We start from the raw sequence: 25,382 nt of genomic DNA on the forward strand, positions 1-25,382 counted from the left end.
TGAAACTTACAGTAAGCTGCAATTAGATTTCCCCACGATCCGCTATCCCATCTTGGTCGCGTGCATCGATGCCAGGGTCCAATATCCGAAGAGCGACCGTTGGTAAGCCCTAGAAGCCTAGAAGCATATGTTCTCCTGTGTATCTCAACCGTCAACGCAAGCTCGCGTTGATGATGGTATCCTGGATTACCGTGCATCGTGCTATCTGGACTCTGACGACTGATCCGAAACCAACGCCAAGCGCCGAGACATTGGCAGCCTTCGCTTCTAGTAGTCTGACTGCCCGGGGAGAACGAAGAAGGTTGTATCGCCTGAATTCAAGAGCCGCGCGACTACAGGATTATGAATGATGTTCTAGTTGGGGGGCTTGCTTCTGATGGGAGAGGCTGCAGCTACAGGGCAGGTCTTGAGACTGTAGTCGAGCGATCTGAGTGGACTATTTTCGTATGAAGCGGGCCGGATCGAACAACGTTGAGAGCGTGTGTATGTCATGGAGAGAAGTCGGTAAGATTTTGGTAGCGCGAGGTGATGGAGGTGAACTGTTATGCTCACCTTGTCCACATCCATGAATGCAAATGTTGCCGGCAACTCCATACTTCTCTACAAAGCAATGGAGAGTGCAAGTGAGACTGCGTGAGCGATGGTGTTCGGACATATCACCAGATCCCACCTGCTTACATTGGTATATCGGAGTAAGGAACTGTCAGGCCGGCTTCACACATTGTATACAAGGCAGTTTACAGGTACAACATAGTCTCTAATGATGCAGGTGTATCTGTAGATTGTATTCATGACCCGACTCAATCTCCGTTACCCAGTCCGCTTCCAAAGATCTTGTCTATCCTCGTCGCCCTCTCCCATACTATATCACCCCTTCCATCCTCACCACCCTTCCTCTTGAAATATAGTATCCGGTGCTGAGGTATGAATTCCTCATCTGTTTGCTCAGTCTTCCATTTCTCAAGTCCGGTCTCCTTTGCGCCCAGGAAACGGTCCTCATATCCAATAATGTAATCACTCGGATCAAGACTCGGATCCCAACGTAGCCGATTGAGAACGTCGGATGCAGGACGTAGTTTGGTACTCGATAAAGGCTTCGACGTAGGCTTTGGACGCTGAGGTATCGCACGCTGAGGCTTTGTGTCATCAGCATCTTCGGTGTCTTCGTCGATGATGTCTTCTTCGTCATCCGAGTCTGAATCCAATTCCGTGGCATAGATACCCCACTCCCGGTCATCCAGCTGCAAATCCCTGACTTCGCTAGACCTTACTAGCGATGCATCAATCCACGAGATGTTTGGGTCAAAGTTCTTCTCGTCGGTGCGCAACTGCGTTAGGAAACGATCCAGTACCTTGTCCAAAGCTTGCTTGGCCACCTGCTTCTCCTCCGCACTTGCTGCAGAAGCAACCTTCTCAGCTTTCGAGAGTCCGATTAGGTAACAACCTTGGTAATCTTTACCATCGTCGACATCTTTTGAGTCGCTATCAGCGAAGCGAGCGGGCCAGATCTGTACTTCGGAGTTGGGTATGGCTTTGTGAATGTCTATCAAGATCAGTATATCGATTAAATAAGGAGTAGATGTATTAGAGTGCTTACCTATGACGAGGGATATGCACCGAGACTCAACCCAACCGACTAAACTCTTGCCCTTTGCTAGCGTTCGGCCCCAAAACTGCATGTCAATCTTGATGAAATTGTTGTAAGCGTGGAGAAAGTCTGCAACTCCATGCGGGATGTTCAATTCCAGTCTCGGAGCTGAGGGGGCACCGAAGAACGTCTCCCACGTAATGCCTGGCTCGCATAGCTGCTGCTCAGCGTTCCTGAAGGCCTTGACTAATAATTTCAGACCGGGAACAGTAGCCGTATGAGCAATGTTGGAGTTGGGTGCATGATAACCCAGCACGACCATTGGTTCTCTTGTGCTGCGGTAGTAACGCGGTCGCTTTTTGTGGTAAATGGCATCGTAGACGATGTCGTTTGTCCAGTCAAAGTGAGCGTAATGATGAAAGAAGCTTGTGACTATGTCTGCAGCCGTGACTGAGCCATAGTCATGTCCAAGCTTCTTGCATACCCAGGACAACATGAGAGTGATGTGGACGCCACCAAGAAAACCGAACTTTGCACTGTAGATTCCACGCTGAACAGCCCATAACTTAATACAGCGATACGCTAGGCGGAATGCGGGAAGTGATGGCAGTGTACGTTGTATGTACAGTAGATCGCGGTACGGCTTCAGTTTGCGGAGTGAAAGAACAGAAAGGTTGAAGATCGGATCGGATGCTGGAATATTACGGAACTCGTGCCACCTATTTGCTATGTGTCAGAACTATTGCGGGATAACAGCGAAATGAAACTTACCTTTCGACAACTTGAGGGGCAGGACAGTACTGTAAATCCATGAGTATCTCATTGACGGATAGCTCAAGCATGGTGCCAGTACTAGCTTCGACCTTACGCAAGATCCTAATACCCTGACTCTCGGCTTTGGAAAGCCGTTGCCGAGCAAGCTTGAAGAATGTCTTGGAACTAATGGTTCCAATGCAAAGGCAGTCAATATCTGAGTCTGCCGTCCATACACCCAGTGCATACGAGCCAACTGGTACTATGACCAACGGTATGTCAGGCTGCGCTTGGTTTGAATCCTCCGATGTACCAAGTAGGACATTTTGAAGGCTTGCGAATGCGTCGCGCCATTCGCCAGCTTGTTTCTCGTTCGGGAACATACCATGTGTTTCAAGCACGGAGTGTAAACTCGTGGTGTCTGCCAGGACCCCCACTGCTCGCCTGTGTTCGATGATAAGCTGCTTTGATGATAGATCCTTATTCACATCATTCGATACCGCAGCATCCGTCGACTGAATTCTTGCTCTTACACCATAATGGTCGCTAGCAACGACCTGCTCGCCATCGATCATTTCCGGAACGCCGAAATGGTTGAAGTGAACTATGCGGAATGATTCTTGCGGCTTGAATAATATCCTATCATAGCGTTGCGGGCGATCGTGGGAAGTGGTCGTAGTTCCAGCAGCAAGCCGGTTGTTCTGGGGGTCGAATGTCGCTCCTTCTTCACCCTCGAACAGGTCACCAGACTCAGTAGCACTTGTTTGGTCAACCCCTTCGACACGCGCGACAGACCATGCATCAGATAATCCGGCTTCGCGGATTTCGTCCTCGATCGCCGATAGTGTCGATACAGTCTCGCTGGATATGGACTGGTTCTTGACCGATAAGTCGATGGTGTAGGTCGATGTGACGAGGTTGAAATCTCCAGCAACAACCCATGATTCACGCTTGTAGTGTCGCTCCAAGTAACGTGTTAGAGTTCCCATTTGTGATTTCTTGGTAGCAACTGAGCCGTCAGTAAGACCCGCAGTCAGGTGCACTCCAGCAACAACCAAACCCTCCGACTCCACAGAGCTGGATGTCGCAACGCCATTAAATCGTGCGATAAGAGCGCTCTTGTGCTTGCGATGGAAAGAGACTGAGTGCCAGGAAAACGGGTAGCGGCTTAGGATAACGACGTTCCGTAGACTAGGAAGGGGACCGAGATCGTTCTGGCAGGGTGGTCCATGTGAAACAAACGGATATCTTTGGGCGATCTGCATGACATCGGGACTATTCCGCAGTAGGTAGCTAAGGAAATCATCGGAAACTTCTTGTAGCACAAGTACATCGGCTTCCGCTGAATTGGATAAGATTGTGCTGACGATCAACGGGTCGCGATCATGGTCTGGCGGATACTCGGTGTCCACCAAGACGTTGTAGCTCGAAACAGTGAGTTCTCTGATTCCAGTCTGGCCCTTATCTCCATCTGTGTATGCTGACCATTTGTTTTCAGTTGGATCAAAGCAGAGAGCAGGTTCAGCTAGCATCTCGTGATCGTCAGATATAATCTCTTGTTGACCTCCATCGCTATCAGATTGAAGCGTAGGCAGATTTGAGTTCGGTGTTTTCACCCAATAGTCCGAGCTATGAGGTCTCCAGATGTCACTCGGAGCGCCGATATCGATGGTTCCATACAGACGCATATGATCCGTTGAGAGTGTTCCAGTCGTCCTTTCGCGAATCAAGATAGCAAGCGTGCCGACGCGGAACCGCATATCCGGCAGTAAACGCGCCTTGCGTAGGAGGTACGACTGCGATATCAAAGGATTGCCCTGTGTTTGGCCAACAGTAAGATGTACGGTAGATCGAGCAGATCTCTGTCCTAAAGCTCGTAGTACGATCGTTCGCAGTGAAACGAGAGGCGAGTCGACATCCTCGCCACCGTCGTCGGTAAGATAAACGTTCATGTTGTTCTTTTGAATGAATGCACCCGCTTGAACTAGTTCTATGTCGATCGGAGTCTCTTGGTCAAGATTCTCTGCCAAATACTCTCGAATTTGTTGTTGTGCTCTTGGGAGCTGCTCAGGTGCCACGAAAGGGTAAACAAGGTTGACGTGCGGTGGCCACTGCAGATGAGAGAAAGAAAAGTCAATGTATGTTTCTTGTATCATGAGTTGGTGCAGGACTTGCCCTTCCGTAAGCCTTGTCGTAAAGTTCCCGCAAATGGTCAACGTGACGGCATTGAGAGATCGGTGGAATAATGCACAATGCAGTGTCGTATGATGTCGTTGACATCCTAGCTGGAAGTAAAGACTGTTCGGTAGACGCCATAATCTGAATGTAAAAGATGCACGGAAAGCTATTGCAAGGGGTATATTGAACGCGTGATAAACAACTTCGGTATTGATGGTCCTGTGCTCTTGTGATTCTCCAGAGACCTTATGTCTTGTATAGTAAATACGACCAAACACTGTACTCCACCTGTTGTATCAGTCTACTTCCCGATCGGGTGGAATGTATGACTCTGGAGGTTGCTGAGCCTCATATGTGAGGCACAGGCCAGGTGAGTAAAAATGAGTCATTTGCGCTAACCAGAAGCAGGTCTTGCGCCACAAGTGATGAGTGCATCCAAGTAACATATCCACGAATGCGCAGTCTTGTTGGAGGACTACTCGCAGCAGCATCATCGGCGTAATTTGAGGTGACTCCTACAGCATCGAGAACTGTCCGTGCCTAGGTGAGATGTGAGCAATGCGTGGAAGCTGTCCAGCTCGAACGGCCCGAGGCTCAAGTGGGGCCGACGCATCATAGGTCATGGTACACGAGGCGCCGCGAACAGCCCGTAAACCTTCGTTCACACGACACTGTCGCAATCTCTAGCAGACAGCGGCTATGGTTGGCCTACTGGATCTACCGAGTGAGCTACTCTTCAACATCATCCACATTGTGCTGTCGTCACCGATTGTGCAGTCAGAGAACGGCAAGCGCTATCGAACCAGCTGGTGGAACTCCACTGACCGCAATCTGTACTGCGTACTCAGCCCGGATCACTCGAAACGTCCGAAAGCGATAGACCTACTACTTGTCAATCGGAAAATACAAATAGAGACTACAGAATACCTATCAAAAGCGCCAAGAAACTTCGAAATCGACATCGCGGTTGTTGACGACCATTGGCTCTGGCCAACACGACGCATTATTCCCGTACGAAAGCTTGACGAAACCATCGAAAGGCTAGACATCAATATTATTCCATGCTGTACAGAAGGACAAAGGGCCCTGCAAACGGGTTGGGACGACTATATGGGGCCAAATATGTTTGATCTGTCCATGGGCAGCTTCGTCCCGGAAGCACTACTAGCCCCACTATCTTACTTCTTGCTCTATCCACAAACGAATGTGTGCATTGACAGGCAAGTATCGAAAATATTCCGGGGTTTGGAGATTTGGCTCGACCCACCTTCAGATGCTCGTTCAAATGATCAATCAAACAAGGATCAGAATCTGCCTGTTACTCGGATTAGTACTGTCGCAATATTCGTCAGTACATTGGCATATGGGAACGGTAATGAGGTTTTAAGCCTATCAGCAGTGCCTTCACGGAAGATACAAGGTCTAGCTCACCTTGATTTCGAGCAGCTGTATCCAGTTGACCGTGCAAAGTCAGAACACTACCTGCGTGGGCTGAGCAGCTATATCGAGCAATGGGTTCGCTATTGGAGTACAGAAAGAGTAGGGCAAAGAATTGGTAGAATACAGTTTTATCTCAACGAAGAGATATGGAAGGAGCTTGATTTCGAAAGTTTTGTCACGGATATCTAAACCATAGCTTGCATTCCACAGGCCAGCCCAGCCACCCCGCCAGTATTTTACCACCTTTGGGAGCGCGACGTGATATTCCCAGCCGCTTTTCGCGTCCGTACAACGCAAACGATACCCGAACTCCTCGGTCTACCAAAAGGAATGTTCCTCGACATAGCGGGCATGAATGTGTTCGCGCCGTGAGTTGCTATTATTTAGGTCGCTGGGCGGCATTAACGTGATGATAGCGTTCAAGCCACAAGATACGCTACAATGATTTGGAAGTCGTCTAGAAGAGTGGTGCTAAACATTGCAAGAAGCTGGAGCCGAGTATGTATGACGGATGCTATATAGTATGAGTCTCGTGGCTTATTTTGCAGTACGTCGTAGGCAGATCACCTAGCATTGGATTGATCGGATTCGGATTCGGATAGCGGCAATGGGATCGACGGGGCGATTATCTAGAGCCCTTTCCTACGACAGCCACTTACTGCTCGCGCAATCGGGTGTTCGTGAGAAAATCGTTTAGCGGAATCTTAGCTCACCTGTCGCTTAGGCTGCTGAAACAAGCTTCACCATGATCGACTCGAAAAGCAAGCGTTGGCGGCGGGTGGGGCTCGTCATATTGCAATCATCCGCTCTGGGATCGAGCGATGCTGCAGCCACGTTGAAAATCCCATTGGAGATCAGCAAGGGTCTGACCTATACTGGACTCTTTGCATGCGATTTTGGAGCACGTTCAAGAAAAAGCATGGGAAAGATGTTGAGTGACGCGCTTCACGTTAGCTTCGTCACGTGCTGCGCTCCCCAGCCACCAATCATACCTGTATTGTGGCTTAACGTTTGAGAACTAGGTAATACCATGACGCGCCTAAGAGTTTTGTAAAGGCAACATGTCTTTGTGCAACAAGCGCAAGAACATATCCGCGGTTCCAGGTTTGGTTCGGGTGCAGGGTGGCTGACAATGACGGTGACGATAAGTGACGATGAGTGACGATTGTGTCAAACGAGCAAGAAGGGTCCTTCGTGTCACGTCGCACTTACCTCGTCTCCAGCGCTATAAGACAGTTGCCCAACACACTTTCCAACTGCCTTGAATATCAGTCAGCGAACATCTCCAGTCCAGCATCACCATCAACGTCAATACCTAAAAGCGTTTCATCATGGTTCGTGCCCAGCAGCCAATTGACGGTCCAGTCGACTCTCACGCCGTTGACAAGCGAGAGCAAACCGGCCTTCTCACGCGTTTTGTTCCCGACAAGCTCAAGAATACCTCTTTCTACCGCTGGTTGTTGCGTCTCACCCGCGTTCTTCAGCTTGTCTCGTCCGCCGTCTCTCTTGGCATCTTCAGTCAGCGCCTATACAAAGTCTACCGTCTCGTCAACAGTGTCAAGACACGCCGCGGCGTGAACGGTGCCTATGGCGCTGTGGAAGGCATCCTTGCTGCTGCTGTGCTATATACCCTGATCACTATGCTGCTGTCCTGCATCAAGAAATCCGCCAACCCCGGAGGTAGAACATTGAGGTGGATCTGGGTACTTCTCGACCTGCTCTTTGTCGGTGCATTCATCGCCGTCACTGTTTTGACACGCCCAGATGGCGGCTTCGCTGGCGCCAGGCACTGCTACAACCCTAGGCGTCTTGCGAACGGCACAAACCCTAGCACCATTACTGGCGAGACAGCAAGCCGCGATGACTCTTGCAACTTGCCTTGGGGTACTTTCATCTTGGCCATCATCAGCACGTAAGTTCTCCATATTTCAAAGTTCTAGTAGCAAGTCTTAACCAGCTCTTAGCCTCCTGCACGCTATCACCGCCTCTTTCCACGAAATTAAGGACTATCGCCGAAGTCACAGGCTCGAACAGGAGAAGGCCGCTCAGCAGCACAACGAGATGGCGGCTGACGGCGCTCGTTATTGAGCGTGCATCTACTGAAGGTGCAGACACAGTGGCTTGCGTAATCCTCTCCTCCTCAACCTGGCATTAAACAAGCACGGATTTGAAAGGTGGATGTTTGCAGCCTTAGTATAATGCTTTCCCACGAAATTCATGTTTAGCGATGGCGTAATTAGGTCGGGTATCTCTACCTACTGGGCAAGAGACTCCAGTATGAAATTGATACGATACAAAGTAGTCGCTTCTACCCCTAGATACCAAATGCGGTATGCAGTCTTTGACGTGTTTGTATGTCAGCGTTCATTACTCGCGTGTTGTGATCGATTTGCTGGTCTATGCATCGCTCAACACAGCCTTCTCAAACCTCTCCGCCCACCCTCCAGAACAGATTCCTCCAAGCCAATATCCTCCCCTCGCGTCCTTACCTACACAATTTCCAATACCACCTGGGCCTACACCGGAACCAGTTGCCCGTTTGTCGGTGCCGTACACATGGATATATGTGGGCTTGCCAGTAGTTGGCTTACCAACAGGCCCGCCCTGGTTGTCGGTGCGAGGAACAACTGCAGCGCTGAAGTTGATTTCAAACAACTTGGCCTTTGCCCAATTAGAGACTACGAACACTGCTGGCGCCATTTGCGCATCCGGTGGTGCCATGTTGGTCTGTTGTTCGATACGGCTCGCACGCTGAGAAGCTTCGACAGCCTCCCTGTTTCCTTGCTCAACTAGGTCTTTGCGTATACGAGCAGCAATATGGCCTAGTGGCATGTCCAGAAATTGCTTTTGACTGAACGGAGAGACGATGCCGGTTGCTGCGTTCCCGATGAACGCTGTTCCTCTTGGGATCAAGACTTTGTACTTGGATGAAGATGTCGACAGCACGTCTCGCATTCCCAGTACATTGACGAATATGACTGGTCGAACGGGCGGGGACTCAAGAAGAGTGGCATCGGCGGATACGAGGTGTTTGACCAACCACGCGGAAAAGATATCACCGTCGGAAAGGAAGGGCTTGGGTTCGGAAGAGTTTGAAGTGTTGTAAGTGATTTGTGAGGCATCGAGGGAGGTGAGATCGTTCATTGCCCTAGTACGCAGGCGAGCCATGTAAGATGCGGGCACGTAGAGCATTCGGCCGGTTGGTGCTTTTTTTGTTTCAGAGGCTAGAGATGGGGATTCTTGTTTCTTCTCTTGCACTTCCACATCAGGAGTGTTCTTATCCTCCACTGTTGTTTTGTCTTCGCCGAGAGGCGCTCCAAGCTGTGCCAGTGGGTCGAAATCAAACCCCCAGAACTCTGGCACATCGTCATCCCTGCCCTCCAAGACCGCCTGCCACGCTTTTAGAAGGGCTTGTCGTCCCATCGCGTCAAGAAGCGTATGCAACCAAGTGAGCGTGACAAGCGTAGTATCCTTGAAGCTCACAACGTGCAAGCCGAGCTGTGCTTTATCTGTATGGATCCAGTCATCGAGGACCGTAGTGCTGTTTTCCGTCTGCGTAACCTCACGAAGCGAGTCTAGTACGTCAAAGGATTGGACACTGTCGTTGTGCTCGTCTACCACCGGAAATTTGCGGCCGATGGGATGCTCTTCAAACCTCATGTCGTACGTCTTCTGAGTAGAATTGACTGGTGGACGTTCCTTGGTGTAACGTGGTGGTACTAGATGTGGGGATGTAAACTCAGTACGTATCTCACATGCAGTTCGTTTGGAGAAACTCACTGTGGTATTCGAGTTTACCATTTGTGGTGTTTAGACGCAATCGCGCTCCTACTTTGTTCCAGCCAGGTTTCTCGAGCAATTTCCACAGCGAGTCGACTAGCTTCTGTGAATCAAGGACGTCATCAAAACGCATAGTGAATTCGATGGAGATATTCCTGTTCTGATTCGTGTCATCACGACTATGGAGTGGTACGACGATGTCTTCGGGTGCTTGAGAAAACGCGTCTGGTTGTACGGTGGAGACGCTTGTCAAGGACGACATTGTAGAAGATTTGAAGGCTTTCAAGGTTTATGCAAATGAAAAGAGGGGAAATATGCGATGCGATATATAAGTTTGCCAGAACATCTCACAGAGAGATTTAGCAGCGTAAGCAATGAGATACAGGTCAAATCCTACCTATTCTCGCACAGTCGCAGCTCCCGAAAGCCCCGATGCCGACTACTCACGAAGTGATTTCGGGGCGCTTGATTTTACCGAAAGGCATGGCAAACCAGAAGCGAGGTGGCCTGACCCGCGCGAAAACCACTGCGACTTCTCTGTATACGTGATTCGCTCTTTCTGCTCCCAAGATAAGGCGGTCGTCAGCAGCGCGGCTGCTCATGTTCTCGTTCCCGCCAAAGGACTGACATTAAGCGGTGCATCGGCTGAATGGGTAGTTCCGCATTAAGGCTTATATCTCCACCCGTATGTTTACTGGTGCATTCGTCTAGTTGGCAAAGCAACCTATGAGTCTTGGGAAGAGACTCTCATGGGTCTGTATGATGGGACAACTGAGCAGAACCGAGTAGATACTCCCATTCTTCATCATACCCACGAGAAGCTTGTAGTCATCTTGATTTCAAAACGCACAAGCTAGATGGAGTATATAGATGTCATTAGGACCGTTATCATTTCGTCGTTGTTATTCTCATGAGGAACGGTCAATTGCCAGGTCCAGTGAAATTCCCAATGAATACAACCAGGATTGCACAATATGCGGCAGACGCCGCGAAGAGTTCGTGTCTCGCCGCCTTCGTCAGTAGACTCATTGCGGCGCTGAACAGCAGAGTAAAGACCATTAACACACCCACCGCATTGAAAGTGTCTCGCTTATTAGTATCGATGGTGCTCGTCGTAGTCGTATTGCCCGAAGGGTCAACCTCAATGTGTGCAGCCGTGTTCGTCAACTGGTACATGGTGATGACTGGTATCACGAGCAGACAGAATATGATGAAGGTTATTAGGATGTTGACCAGCTTGTCAATACGCGAGCTGCTGTAATATGAGATATCGGGATCGGTGGTCTTCTCTTGTGCTTCCGGAGTTCGGAAGTACTTCTGCAAAATAGGTAAGTGGTGTGTCTTTTCACTTTCAAGAACATAATATGCATACCTGTAGCGGAGGTGTTTTCGTTCGAAACACCTTCTGGAGGAACTTGTCTGTTTGTCCTATGACGGTCTCAACACCGCCATCAAAGGTCGCCCATTCGCGGCCGTTGTGGATGGTGACCATATCCTCTTTAGTACGAATGGATTCAAGCCCTTCATCCAAAAGAGGTTTCTTCTTGTAGCAGTAGCGTCGTAGGCTACGATAGTTTCGATCTGACGGCTTTTGAAAAGACTGAAGGTCTCTTGCTTTCATTAGCACCTCATCTGTATCATGCTTAGTTGTCTGTGCCCGGATTGCTTATCGGCGTATGCATACCATATTCTAATAGCTTGGTTTTAATTTCGCGAAGTATGACTCGACGGCTCCGAGGCGCTCCTTCACCATGAGGTTGGCTAGCATCGTAGTCCCTCGACATCAGACGACGCTGGTCTTCGAAAGAGTCCTCCAGGTCGATTTCATCAAGCTCTGCTTCTAAGGAGGTAATCTCATCCTGTAGATCAAGGAGGACTCGTGAGTGTAAGTAACTGAACGATCGATAAAGCGCGAAGTTTGTGTCACTAGCTTGGAACGCCGCAAGCCTTGGGAAGCCGTTGGGTGTTCCTTCCACTGACCGTCATCAGCACTAAGCGATATAGGGAGGCATTGGCGTGCTTACGTGTTCGGGTGTTAGTTTCAGTCACGAATATGGGGTCTGGCTCTGAGCGAAATGAACCTGTCACGCGTTGTAAGACTCCAGGCCGCTTGTTCTCGGTTTCTGAAGATGTATCAGTGTTGCTCAATGTAGATTTAATCTTCTAGCCCCCGGAGTGGTCTGGCCATATGCTATAATCATGTCATGCATACGAGCCGTCAGACCAGAAACGGTCATCCCACAACGTTCGATGCTCTATATTGGCTATCTTTGGTGCGCGGAGACTCGTTGCTGATATATTTTTGGGGACCAAAACGGTCGCATGGAGAAACGTACGAGGCTGTGCACTCTCAACATCAACTTCGTTCGTTCGCACGGAGGGCGAGATGGTAGAGTGGCAATCGCTATTCTCGTCCGCTATCTCGATGAAAGCATCTCCTCTTAAGGTCGTGTCGGTATTCGTTGGAGATGCTGGCGATGGAGGTGTTTTCTCATCGGTGAACGTATCCCCAGTCATAGTACGAGGAGGGGTCATTGCAAGGCAGAAAGGCAAGCGCGACCCGCACGGAAGCGAAGAAGTGACGAAAAGAAGATGGGCGAGTTCTTTGCGCACAATGAAAAATCACTCAAGCAGGCATTAAGAGTGAGGTGTGGCTAACAGGTTGTGGCTACAGAGGAGTGTAAGTAGTGTTGAGAAAGCAAGGTTGAGAAAAGCGATCGCCGTATCCGTAAGACTCAGCCCCCAACGCCCTGAACGCCCCTTCCCATAATTGACTGCACGCATGACGATTTCAGCTGCCTGTGGCACACCGGTGAACTCAGCCACATTGATGGTACCACTGCTCAGGCACCGGCCTTCAGGTCCTTTTCGCGTGTCCAAGTACCGTCCACTTTGTGCGTATAGAAGTCTTTGAGCTGATACTCGACCCACCCATGCGGGCTGTTCCTACTCGCATAAATCGAGTAGGCAGCCTTGGTTTGAGCACCACTGGACGCCGATGCCTTCTTGCGCACCAGGTCGCCCTTTCTGAAGCGCGCCTCTGCCTGAGTCTTCGTCAGAGCCAGCTATGTGTGTTCAAAAAAGAACGGACGTACCGCTTCCGGGTTTGTGATATGTCCAACTCCAGACTTGGTCAGAGGAGTTTGGACTTCGGGCGCTGAGTCCGAGTGTTGATCCTGTGCCTGAACATCAGCCCTGTGCGGCGTGAAATTTGGGGCACGACTCACCTCGGCGGCCTGAAAAGGCTCAGCTTCGAGCATGTCGGTTGCCATTGTCGCTGCAAGTGTGTTAAGTGAGGCAGGATAGCCTTGTAGGTGATGCCCTTGGGAACGAGCAGGCTGTCTGCTATTATAGAGAAACGCTATTGCTGGCCTCCTTGACCGTGTACTTGCTGCAGCCCCAGGCAACCTAGGTTCGTGACCGGTATCGATAATAGTTGGGGGCACATTTACGTGCACAGCCGCAGCTTACAGAACTGCTTGCTAGGCGCATTCCGCGGTTCTGCACGACGAACCCCTCTGTGGATATGCTGTCGCTGAGCAAGCCGTCATGGTTTGCTGCCATTTGCCGCATAGGGTCATGACATGGGGCGCTTGGTCAATATGGTAAGACGAGCGTCGAGAGTGCATGGTGGAGGCACTGCTTTTGGCCCCCAAACGGTGGTGGTGTAATTGCGCGATGCGCTGATTGGCCGGGGCGGGCAGCACCTGCTATCTCCGCACCCTTCGAGCCGTGTTGCATGTCCCACCCAATATGGGGGCTGAAGGTTGGTCCATGACGGTGAACTCCATCCTTCATAATGGCGGGTGCCTGCGAACTCTTCCAGCCTCGCAGCCTGGAAGCCTCACACAACAATGGCTCCTCTCCCAGACTCCACGGTACGCGTCGCGAACGGCGCAACGACTGAGATAGCTCCTGCCAACGCAAACCCACTCCCAGGCAAGAGCATAAATGCCGACTTCCAGATACGATATGTTGAAGACGAGCCTAGGCGCAATGAGCCGGTTCCCCAGAATGGCGAACCTCTCGTAGAGACCACGCCTGGCAAGGAAGATGACGCCAGCTCCAACGCAGAAGCACAGAAGAACTGGTGGGCCGAGGCCATTGCAAAGAACATGGACATTGCAGATGGCTACACCAAAGTTGCAGTGCTTCTGATCAAATGGGCAGACCATCTGGACGAGCTAAGAACTGCTGACGAGGTATGTTTGGGTGAAGCACATCGGGACAGAATTGATTGACTGACAAACCCAAAGGCCCAAGAACTCGAATCTCTCTTCCGCGGCCGCTTTCACTACCAGACCAAGACCGTCGAATTGAATATACGAAAGAAGCCACAACATCAGCTCGACAATCACATCAGCCAGTTCATCTGCGAGCATGATGGGACACAGAGTCTACTCATCGTTTACTACACGGGACACGGTATCTTTCAAAAAGCAACCAAGACTTTGGAGCTTACGGGAACCCAAGATCCTTCCAAGGAGACGGGCTTTAGCACTGTAGCCCGAGCCACTTGGAACAAAGCTGAGGAGCAGCTGCGTCATGAAGATGTCGAGGCCGATGTACTGACTATTCTGGATACTTGCTACGCCAGCAATCTCGTAAAGTCCAGCAGGCAGGAAGAGAAGAAATTCGAGCTACTGAGCGCTTGCCACTTCGACGAAACTACTGCCGCACCCGGACCGAACTCGTATACCCGTGCTTTCATCGACGCTGCCAATGAGCTCCTCGACAAAGACCCCAAGCGTCCGATCTCTACCTTCAGCCTGATGCAACGCATCAATCAAGACCCTAGACGGATCGATACACCTTCCCAACTTTGGGGCCGTAGTCGTAACCCTCAGCCAAATCAAGAGCACATATTCTTGACACCTTTCGGACCGGAGAAAACTGATGCTCTACATCAGTACCGCCCAAGGGCCAAAGGCTTTCTGACCCTACGGTTTGGTCTCCGTGACGCGGAGCTAGACCAAGCACAGATCGACTACATGGCCAGACTTCTTACAAAGGCGTTGAACAACAAGGAACGGATTGGCTTGAGAAGGATTGATTGTCTGAATATGGAGCCCGCACCACCGATATCGCATTTCGAGCGCGTGACATCCGTGTTGCGTGTCAAAGCGCAATGGAAGAAGGTGATCGCTAGGAACAAGGAGAAAGCGCAATCGCAGAATGGCAATACCGCAAACGGGTCGATGAAGCGCATATGCGATGAATCCGACCAACTACCAGATGCAAAGAGGCAGCATCTGGACCCGACGCATCCACCATCACCGCCAGTATCGGATGCATAGGATTGGTTTTCGTTCCTCTTATTAATCTTCTTTTGATCCCGGATACCCCATAGGCGCTTGTCACAAAGTTAATTTTCCAACCTTTGGTCAGCTTTGACACAATCAATGCAACTATTTCTACTTTAGTCTGTCCGGTGAAGTGGCTTATGGTGCCATATGCTATACATCGGTTTGTACAACACTGTTGTTAGTTGTTGGGCTAAAATCTGGCGTGACCATGCGGCGCACTGAAACTGAAGTGGTGCCACCAGCATGGGGCACTTGCGATCTCACCACCTTGGCTAAATTAGCACAACGGGATAACGCCACCCGCGCAACACGCTGAGCAAAGCCACCTCGTATCTTCTGGTCTATCTTAGATGCTACATGATAGTGAGACAAACACGTTCTCGAAATTGTTGCAGTATAGTATAAAAGGTAGGTCGTCATAGCAGAACAAACCCACATCATTATCAACATCATCACATCCACTACTACAACAAATACTTTGACAGCATCCGAGGTGCTTGAAGAACATCATTAGCCGTCACTCCAACACACCTCTCAATGACTGCATCCACCACAACAACCGCCACTGTCGTCTCGACAACGAACCAACACGACCACATCATCGGCCATTGTCGGGCACAACGGCACACACTCTACTCGTGCAGCGAAAGCTGTATCCCTGTACAGCTACCGTCGAGTCAGAAACCCACCGCAATTCCACAACTAAGTGAGGATACATGGACGGATAGTCAAGAGGAGCTCGAGCGCTGGGGCATGGAAGCCACCGAAATGACGAAACCCGAGTCCAGTCAAACCACAACACCAAATGATACACATGGAGGGGGTTTGAAATATGAGGAGGTAGCGAGGTTCTGGCAATAGTAGAAGACGAATACGGGAGAGAGAGATCTGGGATTGAATAAAATGTCAATGAAGTTTATTATTGTTAATGGTTCTTGCGACGACAGCATACACTGAAATTACCACCACTGATATACCAACCGCAACTAGCTAGCTCATGCATGCGACTCTACGCGCTCGACCCCATTCTGTTTCTCGTACTGCATGGCGACGTCCGTCAACGCAGGCTTCAACGCATCCGCAGCCTCACGTGTAAACTTGCGCGCAGAAACCTTGTGCTCGAACATGAGATCCAGTTCAGAGTAGGTAAAACCCTTTGGCTCAGGAAGACGGAAGTATCCCCACGCGATGAACAGAAGTGCAATACCAGCCCAGAAGAAACCACCCTTCGCGCCCCAATTCCAGTCGTTCTTGCCAACCATTTTCGGCATGATTGTGTTTGTGACGAAGACAATGGAGTTGTATGAAGCGCGAGAGAGTGCGACAGTCTTTACACGGAGGCGCGACGAGGGGATTTCGGCTGCAAGAGAGTAGCAGATGGGTCCCAGGGATAGCTGATTGGGTTAGCTTGCGATTGGCTGCAAGACGTAATGTATGAAACTTACCTGGAAGCAGAAGATCATGAGAATGATTAGAACACCTCCAGCGAGACTTGCATTCTTGTTCGTAGACGGCGCTAGGCCGATGAAGCCAACAATCAAGAGTATGATGAAGATGGCGGACAATCCAACGAGGTATATGGGTCGTCGGCCAAAGCGCGTCATGATCCACCAGGCGATAAAGCATCCAACTAGACCCAAGCAGTCCTGACCGATGGTTAGATGGAAGGAGTCGTCTTGACTGAGGCCTACGCCTTGCATGAATTGAGTTCTGATAATGTCAGTGTATATCCTCCATGTAGCACATGATAGAACTTACCCAAAGCCCATGAAGGGAACACCACAGAGAGCTTGGGTGATAAAGGCCATGGCAGAAACCTCAGTGCGGTGTAGATCGCTTCCTCGGAACAAATGCCAGTAGTTGGTTCCAGCACCGACTTGTTTCTCGTACTGGTCAGTGACAACCATCATCTCTACGTGCGCATCGAGGTCGAATTCAATGCCGTCTGTAGGTGTAGTGATTTGGCGGATCGCTGCTTTGGCCTCATCGATGCGACCTTGTCGGACTAGCCACCAAGGTGATTCCGGTGCGAGGAAGGTAGCTAGGATGATAGGGATGGGCCAGATCCACTGGAGAGCGAAAGGAATGCGGTATCCCCATTGAGTCGTGTTCTTCATCAGTCCAGTGAGAATGCCAGTAGACAAGAGACCGCCGATGACCCAACACATGTTGATCCACGAAGTCATGTATCCTCTCAGATGCATGGGGCAGAGATCTGCGGCATATGAAATTGCCAGTGTTTGGAAGACACCCCATGGGAGACCCTGGATTATGCCTCCCACAAGGAACATCTCCAGTCCTGTAGAGAAGAACGGAATGAAGATGGCGCCAGTCATGAACAGCATGCTGCCGATCATTGTCTTCTTGTATCCAATCCATTCAGTGACATAACCGTTGACGATGAGACCGAGAATGCATCCGACCTATGTGCTTGTTAGTAAAGTCCATTGAGCTGATACCTTCACTGGTGTATATGCGTACCTGAGTACCATTAAGGATGATGGTCTGCCATCTCGAAGAGACAAGCTTGTTGCCATCGGCATCAATCTCATCGCCGAACTTGTTTCGAAATGGTTGAAAGGCGAAGAACTTGTTCATGAGACTTGTATCGTAGCCTTCCATCACAACGCAAAGCGATATGACGAATGAGAATACGATCGCTTTCCACCAGAATCTCAAGGACTGCCGGACCGACATGTTGTGCTCATTGTTGATAGCCGCGCTCGTCTCGTCGACCGCATTGTGTTGTCCTTGTGTTGAGGTGACCTTCTCGGTGGCCACGTTGCCGGTGGTCTTCTCCATTGAAGCCATATTGGACTTGACTCCAGAGTATGTGAAGGGGCCAAGAGAGATAGTCTTTGGTATTGACCTGTCGAAAAGATGCAGGTCAACCACATGGACGGATCTGCGGTCTATATAGACCCCAGCCTTCTGTATGCATAGTCAAGAGATGAACCATTTACAGGAGCCATGCCACAAGTGAAGGGCTAGCCCGAGTGCTTGGGAGTCTAAGCCCCGGTAATGGCCGAGAAGGGGCAAGAGCGGGTTGTCTTGCGGGGAAACACATGGCGGAATATTCGTACAGAGTGCCCATGGGGAGAGCTGGGGCGTCTAAGTGCGCGAAGAAAGCCAATCACAACTAGAGCGAGGCTTGCCCAGTCGGCCACCAGGTCGTGAGAGACTTCTCCGCCAGTATACCGCCGCTAAATAGGTGCTTTGGCCTAGCGTAGCCGTTTCCAGTTCTGGTCAGCCGTCCGGGGGGACGTGCGAGTCATGCAGGCCCGCTTCTCCCTTCTTTTGCCCATTCATTCGGTTCTCCGCCAGTTTTCCGCTCTCCATCCCCAGATTATTGCGCAACTTCAGACCTAGTGATGCGCAAACCATCTGCATGCAGTGCATGTCGGTAAGCCTTTGATATGCTATCCTAGTCTGTGTAGGCGCGCACCCGCTAATTTGGTTGAAGAGCTCGTCGGCGCAAATGCATCTATCCGACAAACCGGCTGGCAACGGTGTGCGAGTATTGCTTGTCACATGGCCTACAATGTCTCCGAGGCCCACCAGAAGGAGGCTATTATGCCAATCGCCAGGCTAGACTTCATGAGAGTATTGCAACTCAGCAAGCTCTCTCGCTCCAAGCCAAGACATTGCCAAACCAAGGCCACGAGGATCTACCACCGGCCGCCTTGAGGCGAGCGTTAGTGGAGCTGTATTTCGACTACATTCACGACCAATTTCACTCGATGTATCATAAAGCGTCATTCATGGACGATGCGACCAATGACCGGGTACCGCATATAGTGCTCTATGCTATCTTTGCGCTTGCTGCAAGATTCTCTACCGACGAGTTCTTTGACGGAACTGATCCGAGAGAAAGGGGCGAGGTCTACCGTGCATCAAGCGAGAAGCTCTTCAGTATCCGCGAGCTCACCCCTGTAACGGTTCAGGTATGCGTTTTGCTGGGAGCATATGCCGCTGCGAGTGGCGAGACAGACGTCGAGAACCTATACTACAGTATGGGCGGAAGGCTAGCTCTAGCCCTTGATCTTCCCAATCATCCGGTCACTAGCCTGGTGGAACGCGAAGTCAACATCAGAACTTGGTGGACTCTATGTATGGTTGATGTCTGGTCATCCACAGCCGTGAGACTACCACGTATCATGCCATTCGATAGCGCTGTGCCCCTTCCAGTGGATGAGATACCGTTCTCCGTAATGAATAACGATCTAAGGGGAGACTTCAGCGACCAAACGCCGTACCTTAACTCTCCCCTCCTTGCTGAAATGGTAAAGCTCAACCGGATTCTGGCAAGAATCATCGACTTCAATCGAGTGTGCGTATCAGAACATCTCGAAGGCCCACCACTTGAAAGAGGCATACGAGAACTTTCTCGCGATCTCGACGTCTGGTTAGAGGAAATCCCGCACCAGATGCGTGATACGCCAGCAAATCTCGAAGCCTTCGCATCGCGTGGCCTTGGCCGAATGTTCATAGCTGTGTATCTTGGCTATTATCATTACGGGCTGCTTCTCAACTACCAATTTTTGTCTTCGTCAATTGACGCGCCAACCGACTCTGCAAAATATGCTGACGCCTGCAAGCAACATGCAGCCCGACTATGCGCCCTCGTCTATCGCTCGCATTCTACATCTGGTAATGAAGTTTTGTATTCGGCAGTTTCACACATTCTCGTCGTTGCTTCCACTGTCCAGATCCATACCCTACTCTTTTCTGGCGACGAGGGTGAGATACGTTTATCGAAGTCCAGGTTGGAACGCAACTTTGAGATACTCTTGCGTCTGAAAACGTATTGGCCAAGTGTTGACGGCGCGATGAGTCGTCTACGGGCGTTTCATCAAACTTGTCTCCGAAGCAAAGAGACGAGCTTCGTTCTTGATCGATGGTTGCTGCGCTTTCTGGTGCAGTTCGCACCTCATATGGAGCTCGAGCCGAGGGACAATGATCCCGAGTACGAAGCACTACTCGCGTTAAGCAGGCAATCCCCGCTATCGTGCTATTCAGGATTATCTCTGTAATCGTGCAGGATCGAGTCAGTAGCTCTCATTCAAACATGGTGGGGTAGCATGAGCGTCGGGCTCTAGCGGCGGAAAACTCGCCGATTTTCCTGCCCTTGCGGAGCCTCCGACATGCCGCATCCAACTCTGCGGACTTGGCGCAAGGGTCCATTCATCCACGCCTAAGATCCACTTGAGATGGCACGTACGTAGAAGACTGTTTAAGACACCGTTGGTGCATCTCTCACAGAGAAACAACATTACACTTCCATCATGACCAATTCACGTAGCAGCGTTCTGCTGGTGACGACGCTGCTGGGCAGCGCAACCGCCATTAACAATGGTCTCGCTATCACACCACCAATGGGCTGGGTAAGATCCATCAAAAATATTTCAGATCTATAACTGATCAGACAAGAATAATTGGAACGCCTTTGGATGCGACGTCTCCGAAGACCTTCTTCTTACGACCTCTTCACAAATCCTAAGCCTAGGATTGCGAGATCTGGGTTACAACTATGTTGTGCTGGACGACTGTTGGCAAGATCCAAAAGGTCGGGATGAGGATGGAAAACTCCATCCAGCGCTCGACAAGTTCCCCAACGGCTTGAACTCCATCTCAGATCATCTGCATAGTCAAGACCTCAAGTTCGGCATGTACAGCAGCGCCGGTGAGATGACATGTGCGAGGTTCGGTATGGTTTAGCATTCACCTCTGCTTTCTGCAGCATGCTGACATCGATTAGAGGGGTCACTAGACCATGAGGTTGACGATGCAAAAAGCTTTGCAGGTTGGGGTGTCGACATGTTGAAGTATGACAGCTGCTACCACATGGGTCGCGTTGGCACACCATCAGTGTCGTTCAATCGCTTCAAAACCATGTCTGATGCTTTGAAAGCGACAGGAAAGAACATTCTCCTCAATTTGTGCAACTGGGGAGAGGATCTTGTTCACACTGTAAGCAAGATGAAATTACAGCCTACCGTGATATGCAAAAACTGACTTCTTGTAGTGGGGAATGAGTATATCTAACAGCTGGCGCATCACGGGTGATATCTACGACTCTTTCACACGTCCTGATGACCTCTGTGGATGCAACAGTTTGGCACCAGGCGATGTCAACTGCGTAGCACCAGGTACACATTGCTCGGTACTTTTCATTCTCAACAAAGTCGCCCCTTTTGCCGACCGTAGCATTCCTGGGGGTTGGAGCGATCTGGATATGCTTGAAGTCGGTCAGGGCGGTATGACCGACGAAGAATACAAAGCGCACTTTGCGCTCTGGGCCGCGCTCAAATCTCCGCTCTTCCTTGGTAACGATCTGCGTAATATGCCAGCTTCTGCTCTTAGCATCATCAACAACCCTGCCATCATTGCGCTTAGCCAGGATCCCCATGGGCGAAGTGTAACACGCGTTAGAAGGGACACGGAAGGTGTAGCGAAAGATGAGTGGGGTGTTGGTGAGACACACGTCTGGGCTGGACATCTCCAAAATGGAGACGAAGTCGTGATACTCCTTAACGCTGGTGGCAAGGACATGGAGATGAGCGTCTCACTGGCCGAGATATTCATACCATACGGACCCGGTGGATCAGCACCGCACGTGAAGTATGATTGGGCCGTACACGACCTCTGGGCTCATCGCATGCCTGAAGCTACCGCCGAAGAACTACTCAGCGCAGATACTCATGTGCAGAGAGAATCCATTCTCTCAAAGGCCAATTGGTACAATGCTACTGAGATCCCTTACGCCAAAGGCCTCGCTCAAGAGGATGCGCGACTATTTGGAGAGAAGATTGGCGTAGTTGAAGCTGGTGGAATGCTCAAGGCAGATGTGAAGAGTCACGCTGCGCGAGTTCTACGTCTACGTAGAGTTAAGAAGGAGGGAGATGCATTCGAGGCAAAGAGTATCTCGAGAGAAGATGGCAACGAAAGGGACGAATTGTAACGACACTGATGATTAGTAAGATGCCTTTGGTATAGGGAATAAGAAGTGGCCTTGGTGAAGGCTAATCGAAGTGCAGATTGTTGACGTACGATCCTGCGTATTTACTTTCCGAATGGTATATTCCACATACGTGCGCTTTTACGAACAACTTTCTCGTTCCCGTCGGCATTGTGGTAGACCGAGTTTAGTAAGCCTGGTGCTTAAGCCCGATGCAGCCCCCATGCTCAGTCAGCTGTTTATGCCTCCTCATGGACAGTCATGTATCGCAATAGGAAAGAGCAGCAAAATGAGAGCATTGCATGTGAAGCAAATGACAAAAGGCCTAACGAGACTAAAGCTTCGTTTGAAAGTGTCGGCAAAATGAAAAAGATAAAGCTGTGCTTGCGGACGTTGAGTTTCTGAAATATAGCTAGTCTTGACCTCTTGCATCATTAATCTCTTCAGTACTATCAGTATTTGCACGTTCGCTCTAGTGCAGTTCACGCTCGCGCAATTATCAAGCTTCGATGAATGGGAGCATGAGCGTATCCAGCTCGACGACGTTTCGATTCATTTCCGCTACCATGGTGAAGGAACTGTATGTCCATCCGCCACTTCTCATTACGAAACCCCTCCAGGCTAATGTAACAGCAGATACTGTGATCGCCCCAGATATACGCGGCTGCGGAGACTCAGCGCTTCCTTTCTCAAAGAGTTACACGGCTGCAGCTGCCGGCATCGATCTCAAAGCCATCCTAGATTACCTCAACATCACGTCTACATACGTCTTTGCACATGACAAAGGCGTAGGGCTTGCGACTTCTCTTGCTATAGAACACCCATCGGTTGTTGAAGCTATCATTCTCGCAGAATATGCTCTCCCAGGTTACGGGTATCCTACCCAGGTAACGAGTTCTAGCTTGTACCAGAATTGGCAACTCGCATTCTTTTCCGTGCCTGATGCAGCCGAATTCTTCATTCAAGGGCGCGAAAAGCAGATGCTGAGCTGGTACTTTTTTCATGCGAGTTATTCTGGCACAGCGGCTTTGAGCGAAGACCAACTATAGCGCTACACGAACGAGATATCCAAACCCGGGTTTCTAAGGAGCGGCATGGAGTACTTTGCAGCGGCCTGGGATGACGAAGCCTACTTCACTTGGGTGTTCGGTAGCGGGAAGAGGTTGCAGATGCCATTGCTGGTATTGGGAGGTGAAGCAAGCTTTTCTCCCGTGACGCTATCAGAAGAAATATGGTCGCAGATAAGTGATGATTTCGTTGCTGAGGCGATTCCAAAGGCTGGACATTGGATTGGTGAGAAACTTCTTTTCATGGTCTATCAAGATCCGATCTGGGTTCTATTTGCATTTCGAGCTAGAACAGACCAGCTAAATCTCGGACTAGGCGATGAAAATCCAATTCGGACAGGTAAGCGCGCGTTGCAGTTCTTCGGAAGAGCTGGGCAGATAAGCAGCATCAATCTATCATATCTCAAGGACCGAGTAACTTTGCAGGGTGGTATTGTTTGACGATAGACGGCCAAATTCTTGCAAAGATAGAGGATAGTATGGATAGATTGCCGAGAGGACTTGAAAAGATACTTTAAAGCTACGGCAGAGTTGCACTATCATCATGTGTTAGGACTCCCCTCAAGGCCACTACGACGACGAAAGTCCTGTAGCCAATTGGCATTGTCTGCTACTGTTTGGTTCCACCCATCGTCCGGATCCTGATACAACAATCTTCGCGATTCGCGTTGAAACATCTCATCCGTTGGAATAATTCCTGATAGCATCTGCTGTCTTGCGAAGCGACTAAGATGGCGTGTAAGAACAGTAGCAAAGTCGTGATCATGTTGTGTTGACAATTCTCGAAGAGCCGTCAAGGAGTCTTCAAAGGCTTGTTGATCAGGCGTATGTGTGGTTTCTGCTGCCGGAGGCTCTTGTGCTGGCTCTTCAAGTTGGATGCGTGAGATTAATTGCTTTGTGTGGTCGATAGATCCAGGGTTAGTTGCTGAGAAAGGCACGACGGTATTGGCTTGTTCGGCAAGAAGATAGGGTGGAAACGCATTGATAACACGAGCCGCCACATCGGGCTCAAAGCAGTGCTCGCCTTTCCAATCGGCCATAGTCTTGCCTTCACGAAAATGAGCTGCCAGATGGTCTGATCGCTCGTCCCAGCTATTCAGATTCGCATCGCAAATGCCGCATCGAGATTTTACTGGCAAAGTCTCAAGCTTCCAGTCGTCAATCAGAGGTAGCGTTTCGATTCCATGTACTAGGCGAAGGTGTTGGGTAAGGTGATCTTTTCGATGAAAGACACGCGGAGTATTGTTACCATCGGTACATGCCGCATGGTTGTGTTGCTGCAGATGCTGGGGCGTCGGGTCTAGTGCACTACAGTATGCACAATGTACTCTGCCGGTCAGAGGTAGTACCACTGAAGCCCCGTGCGGCGTACACATCCAACTTTCGAGGTTTAAATGCAGAGACTTCTCATGGCGTGTCCAGTCGTACTTGTGCTTGAAAGGGTCGCAGCAGAATGTACATTTGAAAATACGCTCTGGGTCGTTCATTTTGGTGCCTCTTACTCTGCCCTTCCGGGTTTTGGTGGCCTGACTGCGACGCTTCGACTGTGACGTGGCGGAATGGCTCGAGTTCACGGATCGCAATGAAGATTCGCTGGCAGCGCTGTCGAGACTGGTCGTTGACGAGGGGCCCCGATATTTGCGAAAGGCGTCACTACTAGAGGGTCGGCTAATGCGTGGTGAAGCACCTACCGGTCTGTCTTCCAAAGCATGGTAGATGGCCGATAGAGATGCAGCCTCGTCTTCAGGCGGCGAATTCCGCCACCGCTGGATAGCCAGCGACTGTCCTTCTTCGTGTCGGGGACTTCCACCAGGTATGGCTATCGGACTTGCGGTTCCAGTCGATCTGCGCTTAAAGTACTTGCTTCGACGACGTGGAAGTGTATGTTGCCGTTGCACCAGTGGGCGTCCGTGAGTCTCATTCAATTGGAATGCATCAAACGGATGACTTGGAGAAGTCACAGTGCTCATTGGTTGTGATGTGTTTTCGAACGTAAAGTCGTGGAAGTTCGGGTCGATTGCCAAGTCGTCAACGCTGAATGCGGCAGGCGCACCAGATGCAGCATTAGGCGCATCCTGTCCAGGATCGGTGGCTAGGAAGTTGGAGAACCACGAAGGGTCAATAGTGTCCTCACTCCAGGGCTGCATTTGCCAATCGCTCATTCGCTGATGGTCCATAGGCTCGGTAGTCGCAATCGTCGGGTTGGTATTAAGATTGGTGAGAATGACTGAGGAACGATGGTGTCAGATGAAGGGACCAGCCCGAAGTCGGCGCCGCTAACTTTACCACAAGGATGTGTATGAAGGTGGTCT

The 25,382-nt window shown here is 50.4% G+C and overlaps 12 protein-coding genes across 12 annotated transcripts; 6 read left to right on the top strand and 6 right to left on the bottom strand.

Moving 5' to 3' along the window:
* Positions 1 to 800: 800 nt before the first annotated feature.
* AA0111_g7478 (hypothetical protein) lies at positions 801 to 4,293 on the bottom strand (the record flags this gene model as incomplete). Its single annotated transcript, XM_028653817.1, has 3 exons — positions 801 to 1,543; positions 1,598 to 2,307; positions 2,360 to 4,293. 3 exons carry the CDS (start codon positions 4,291 to 4,293, stop codon positions 801 to 803), a joined length of 3,387 nt encoding a protein of 1,128 aa, XP_028504818.1.
* Positions 4,294 to 5,218: 925 nt separating this feature from the next.
* On the top strand, positions 5,219 to 6,148 carry AA0111_g7479 (hypothetical protein; the record flags this gene model as incomplete). Its single annotated transcript, XM_028653818.1, has 1 exon — positions 5,219 to 6,148. One exon carries the CDS (start codon positions 5,219 to 5,221, stop codon positions 6,146 to 6,148), a length of 930 nt encoding a protein of 309 aa, XP_028504819.1.
* A 1,142-nt stretch (positions 6,149 to 7,290) lies between these two features.
* Positions 7,291 to 8,047, top strand: AA0111_g7480 (hypothetical protein; the record flags this gene model as incomplete). The annotated part of the gene is made up of 2 exons (XM_028653820.1): positions 7,291 to 7,871; positions 7,924 to 8,047. The coding sequence occupies 2 exons, from the start codon at positions 7,291 to 7,293 to the stop codon at positions 8,045 to 8,047; spliced, it is 705 nt and encodes a 234-aa protein (XP_028504767.1).
* Positions 8,048 to 8,356: 309 nt separating this feature from the next.
* AA0111_g7481 (hypothetical protein) lies at positions 8,357 to 10,001 on the bottom strand (the record flags this gene model as incomplete). Its single annotated transcript, XM_028653821.1, has 2 exons — positions 8,357 to 9,678; positions 9,740 to 10,001. 2 exons carry the CDS (start codon positions 9,999 to 10,001, stop codon positions 8,357 to 8,359), a joined length of 1,584 nt encoding a protein of 527 aa, XP_028504759.1.
* Positions 10,002 to 10,660: 659 nt separating this feature from the next.
* AA0111_g7482 (hypothetical protein) lies at positions 10,661 to 12,274 on the bottom strand (the record flags this gene model as incomplete). The annotated part of the gene is made up of 5 exons (XM_028653822.1): positions 10,661 to 11,056; positions 11,112 to 11,371; positions 11,424 to 11,714; positions 11,764 to 11,862; positions 12,076 to 12,274. The coding sequence occupies 5 exons, from the start codon at positions 12,272 to 12,274 to the stop codon at positions 10,661 to 10,663; spliced, it is 1,245 nt and encodes a 414-aa protein (XP_028504758.1).
* Positions 12,275 to 12,582: 308 nt separating this feature from the next.
* Positions 12,583 to 13,011, bottom strand: AA0111_g7483 (hypothetical protein; the record flags this gene model as incomplete). The annotated part of the gene is made up of 3 exons (XM_028653823.1): positions 12,583 to 12,783; positions 12,835 to 12,915; positions 12,967 to 13,011. The coding sequence occupies 3 exons, from the start codon at positions 13,009 to 13,011 to the stop codon at positions 12,583 to 12,585; spliced, it is 327 nt and encodes a 108-aa protein (XP_028504757.1).
* A 582-nt stretch (positions 13,012 to 13,593) lies between these two features.
* Positions 13,594 to 15,036, top strand: AA0111_g7484 (hypothetical protein; the record flags this gene model as incomplete). The annotated part of the gene is made up of 2 exons (XM_028653824.1): positions 13,594 to 13,941; positions 13,996 to 15,036. The coding sequence occupies 2 exons, from the start codon at positions 13,594 to 13,596 to the stop codon at positions 15,034 to 15,036; spliced, it is 1,389 nt and encodes a 462-aa protein (XP_028504766.1).
* Positions 15,037 to 16,040: 1,004 nt separating this feature from the next.
* On the bottom strand, positions 16,041 to 17,856 carry AA0111_g7485 (Maltose permease; the record flags this gene model as incomplete). Its single annotated transcript, XM_028653825.1, has 4 exons — positions 16,041 to 16,439; positions 16,491 to 16,755; positions 16,804 to 17,468; positions 17,527 to 17,856. The coding sequence occupies 4 exons, from the start codon at positions 17,854 to 17,856 to the stop codon at positions 16,041 to 16,043; spliced, it is 1,659 nt and encodes a 552-aa protein (XP_028504765.1).
* Positions 17,857 to 18,806: 950 nt separating this feature from the next.
* Positions 18,807 to 20,078, top strand: AA0111_g7486 (hypothetical protein; the record flags this gene model as incomplete). The annotated part of the gene is made up of 1 exon (XM_028653826.1): positions 18,807 to 20,078. One exon carries the CDS (start codon positions 18,807 to 18,809, stop codon positions 20,076 to 20,078), a length of 1,272 nt encoding a protein of 423 aa, XP_028504916.1.
* A 252-nt stretch (positions 20,079 to 20,330) lies between these two features.
* On the top strand, positions 20,331 to 22,006 carry AA0111_g7487 (Alpha-galactosidase; the record flags this gene model as incomplete). Its single annotated transcript, XM_028653827.1, has 4 exons — positions 20,331 to 20,429; positions 20,476 to 20,752; positions 20,804 to 21,015; positions 21,071 to 22,006. 4 exons carry the CDS (start codon positions 20,331 to 20,333, stop codon positions 22,004 to 22,006), a joined length of 1,524 nt encoding a protein of 507 aa, XP_028504756.1.
* Positions 22,007 to 22,569: 563 nt separating this feature from the next.
* Positions 22,570 to 23,052, top strand: AA0111_g7488 (hypothetical protein; the record flags this gene model as incomplete). The annotated part of the gene is made up of 1 exon (XM_028653828.1): positions 22,570 to 23,052. The coding sequence occupies one exon, from the start codon at positions 22,570 to 22,572 to the stop codon at positions 23,050 to 23,052; it is 483 nt and encodes a 160-aa protein (XP_028504764.1).
* A 560-nt stretch (positions 23,053 to 23,612) lies between these two features.
* AA0111_g7489 (hypothetical protein) lies at positions 23,613 to 25,247 on the bottom strand (the record flags this gene model as incomplete). The annotated part of the gene is made up of 1 exon (XM_028653829.1): positions 23,613 to 25,247. The coding sequence occupies one exon, from the start codon at positions 25,245 to 25,247 to the stop codon at positions 23,613 to 23,615; it is 1,635 nt and encodes a 544-aa protein (XP_028504763.1).
* Positions 25,248 to 25,382: the final 135 nt, after the last annotated feature.

Source organism: Alternaria arborescens, assembly GCF_004154835.1.
Source record: "Alternaria arborescens strain FERA 675 chromosome Unknown contig_17, whole genome shotgun sequence".
Taxonomy (NCBI): domain Eukaryota; kingdom Fungi; phylum Ascomycota; class Dothideomycetes; order Pleosporales; family Pleosporaceae; genus Alternaria; species Alternaria arborescens.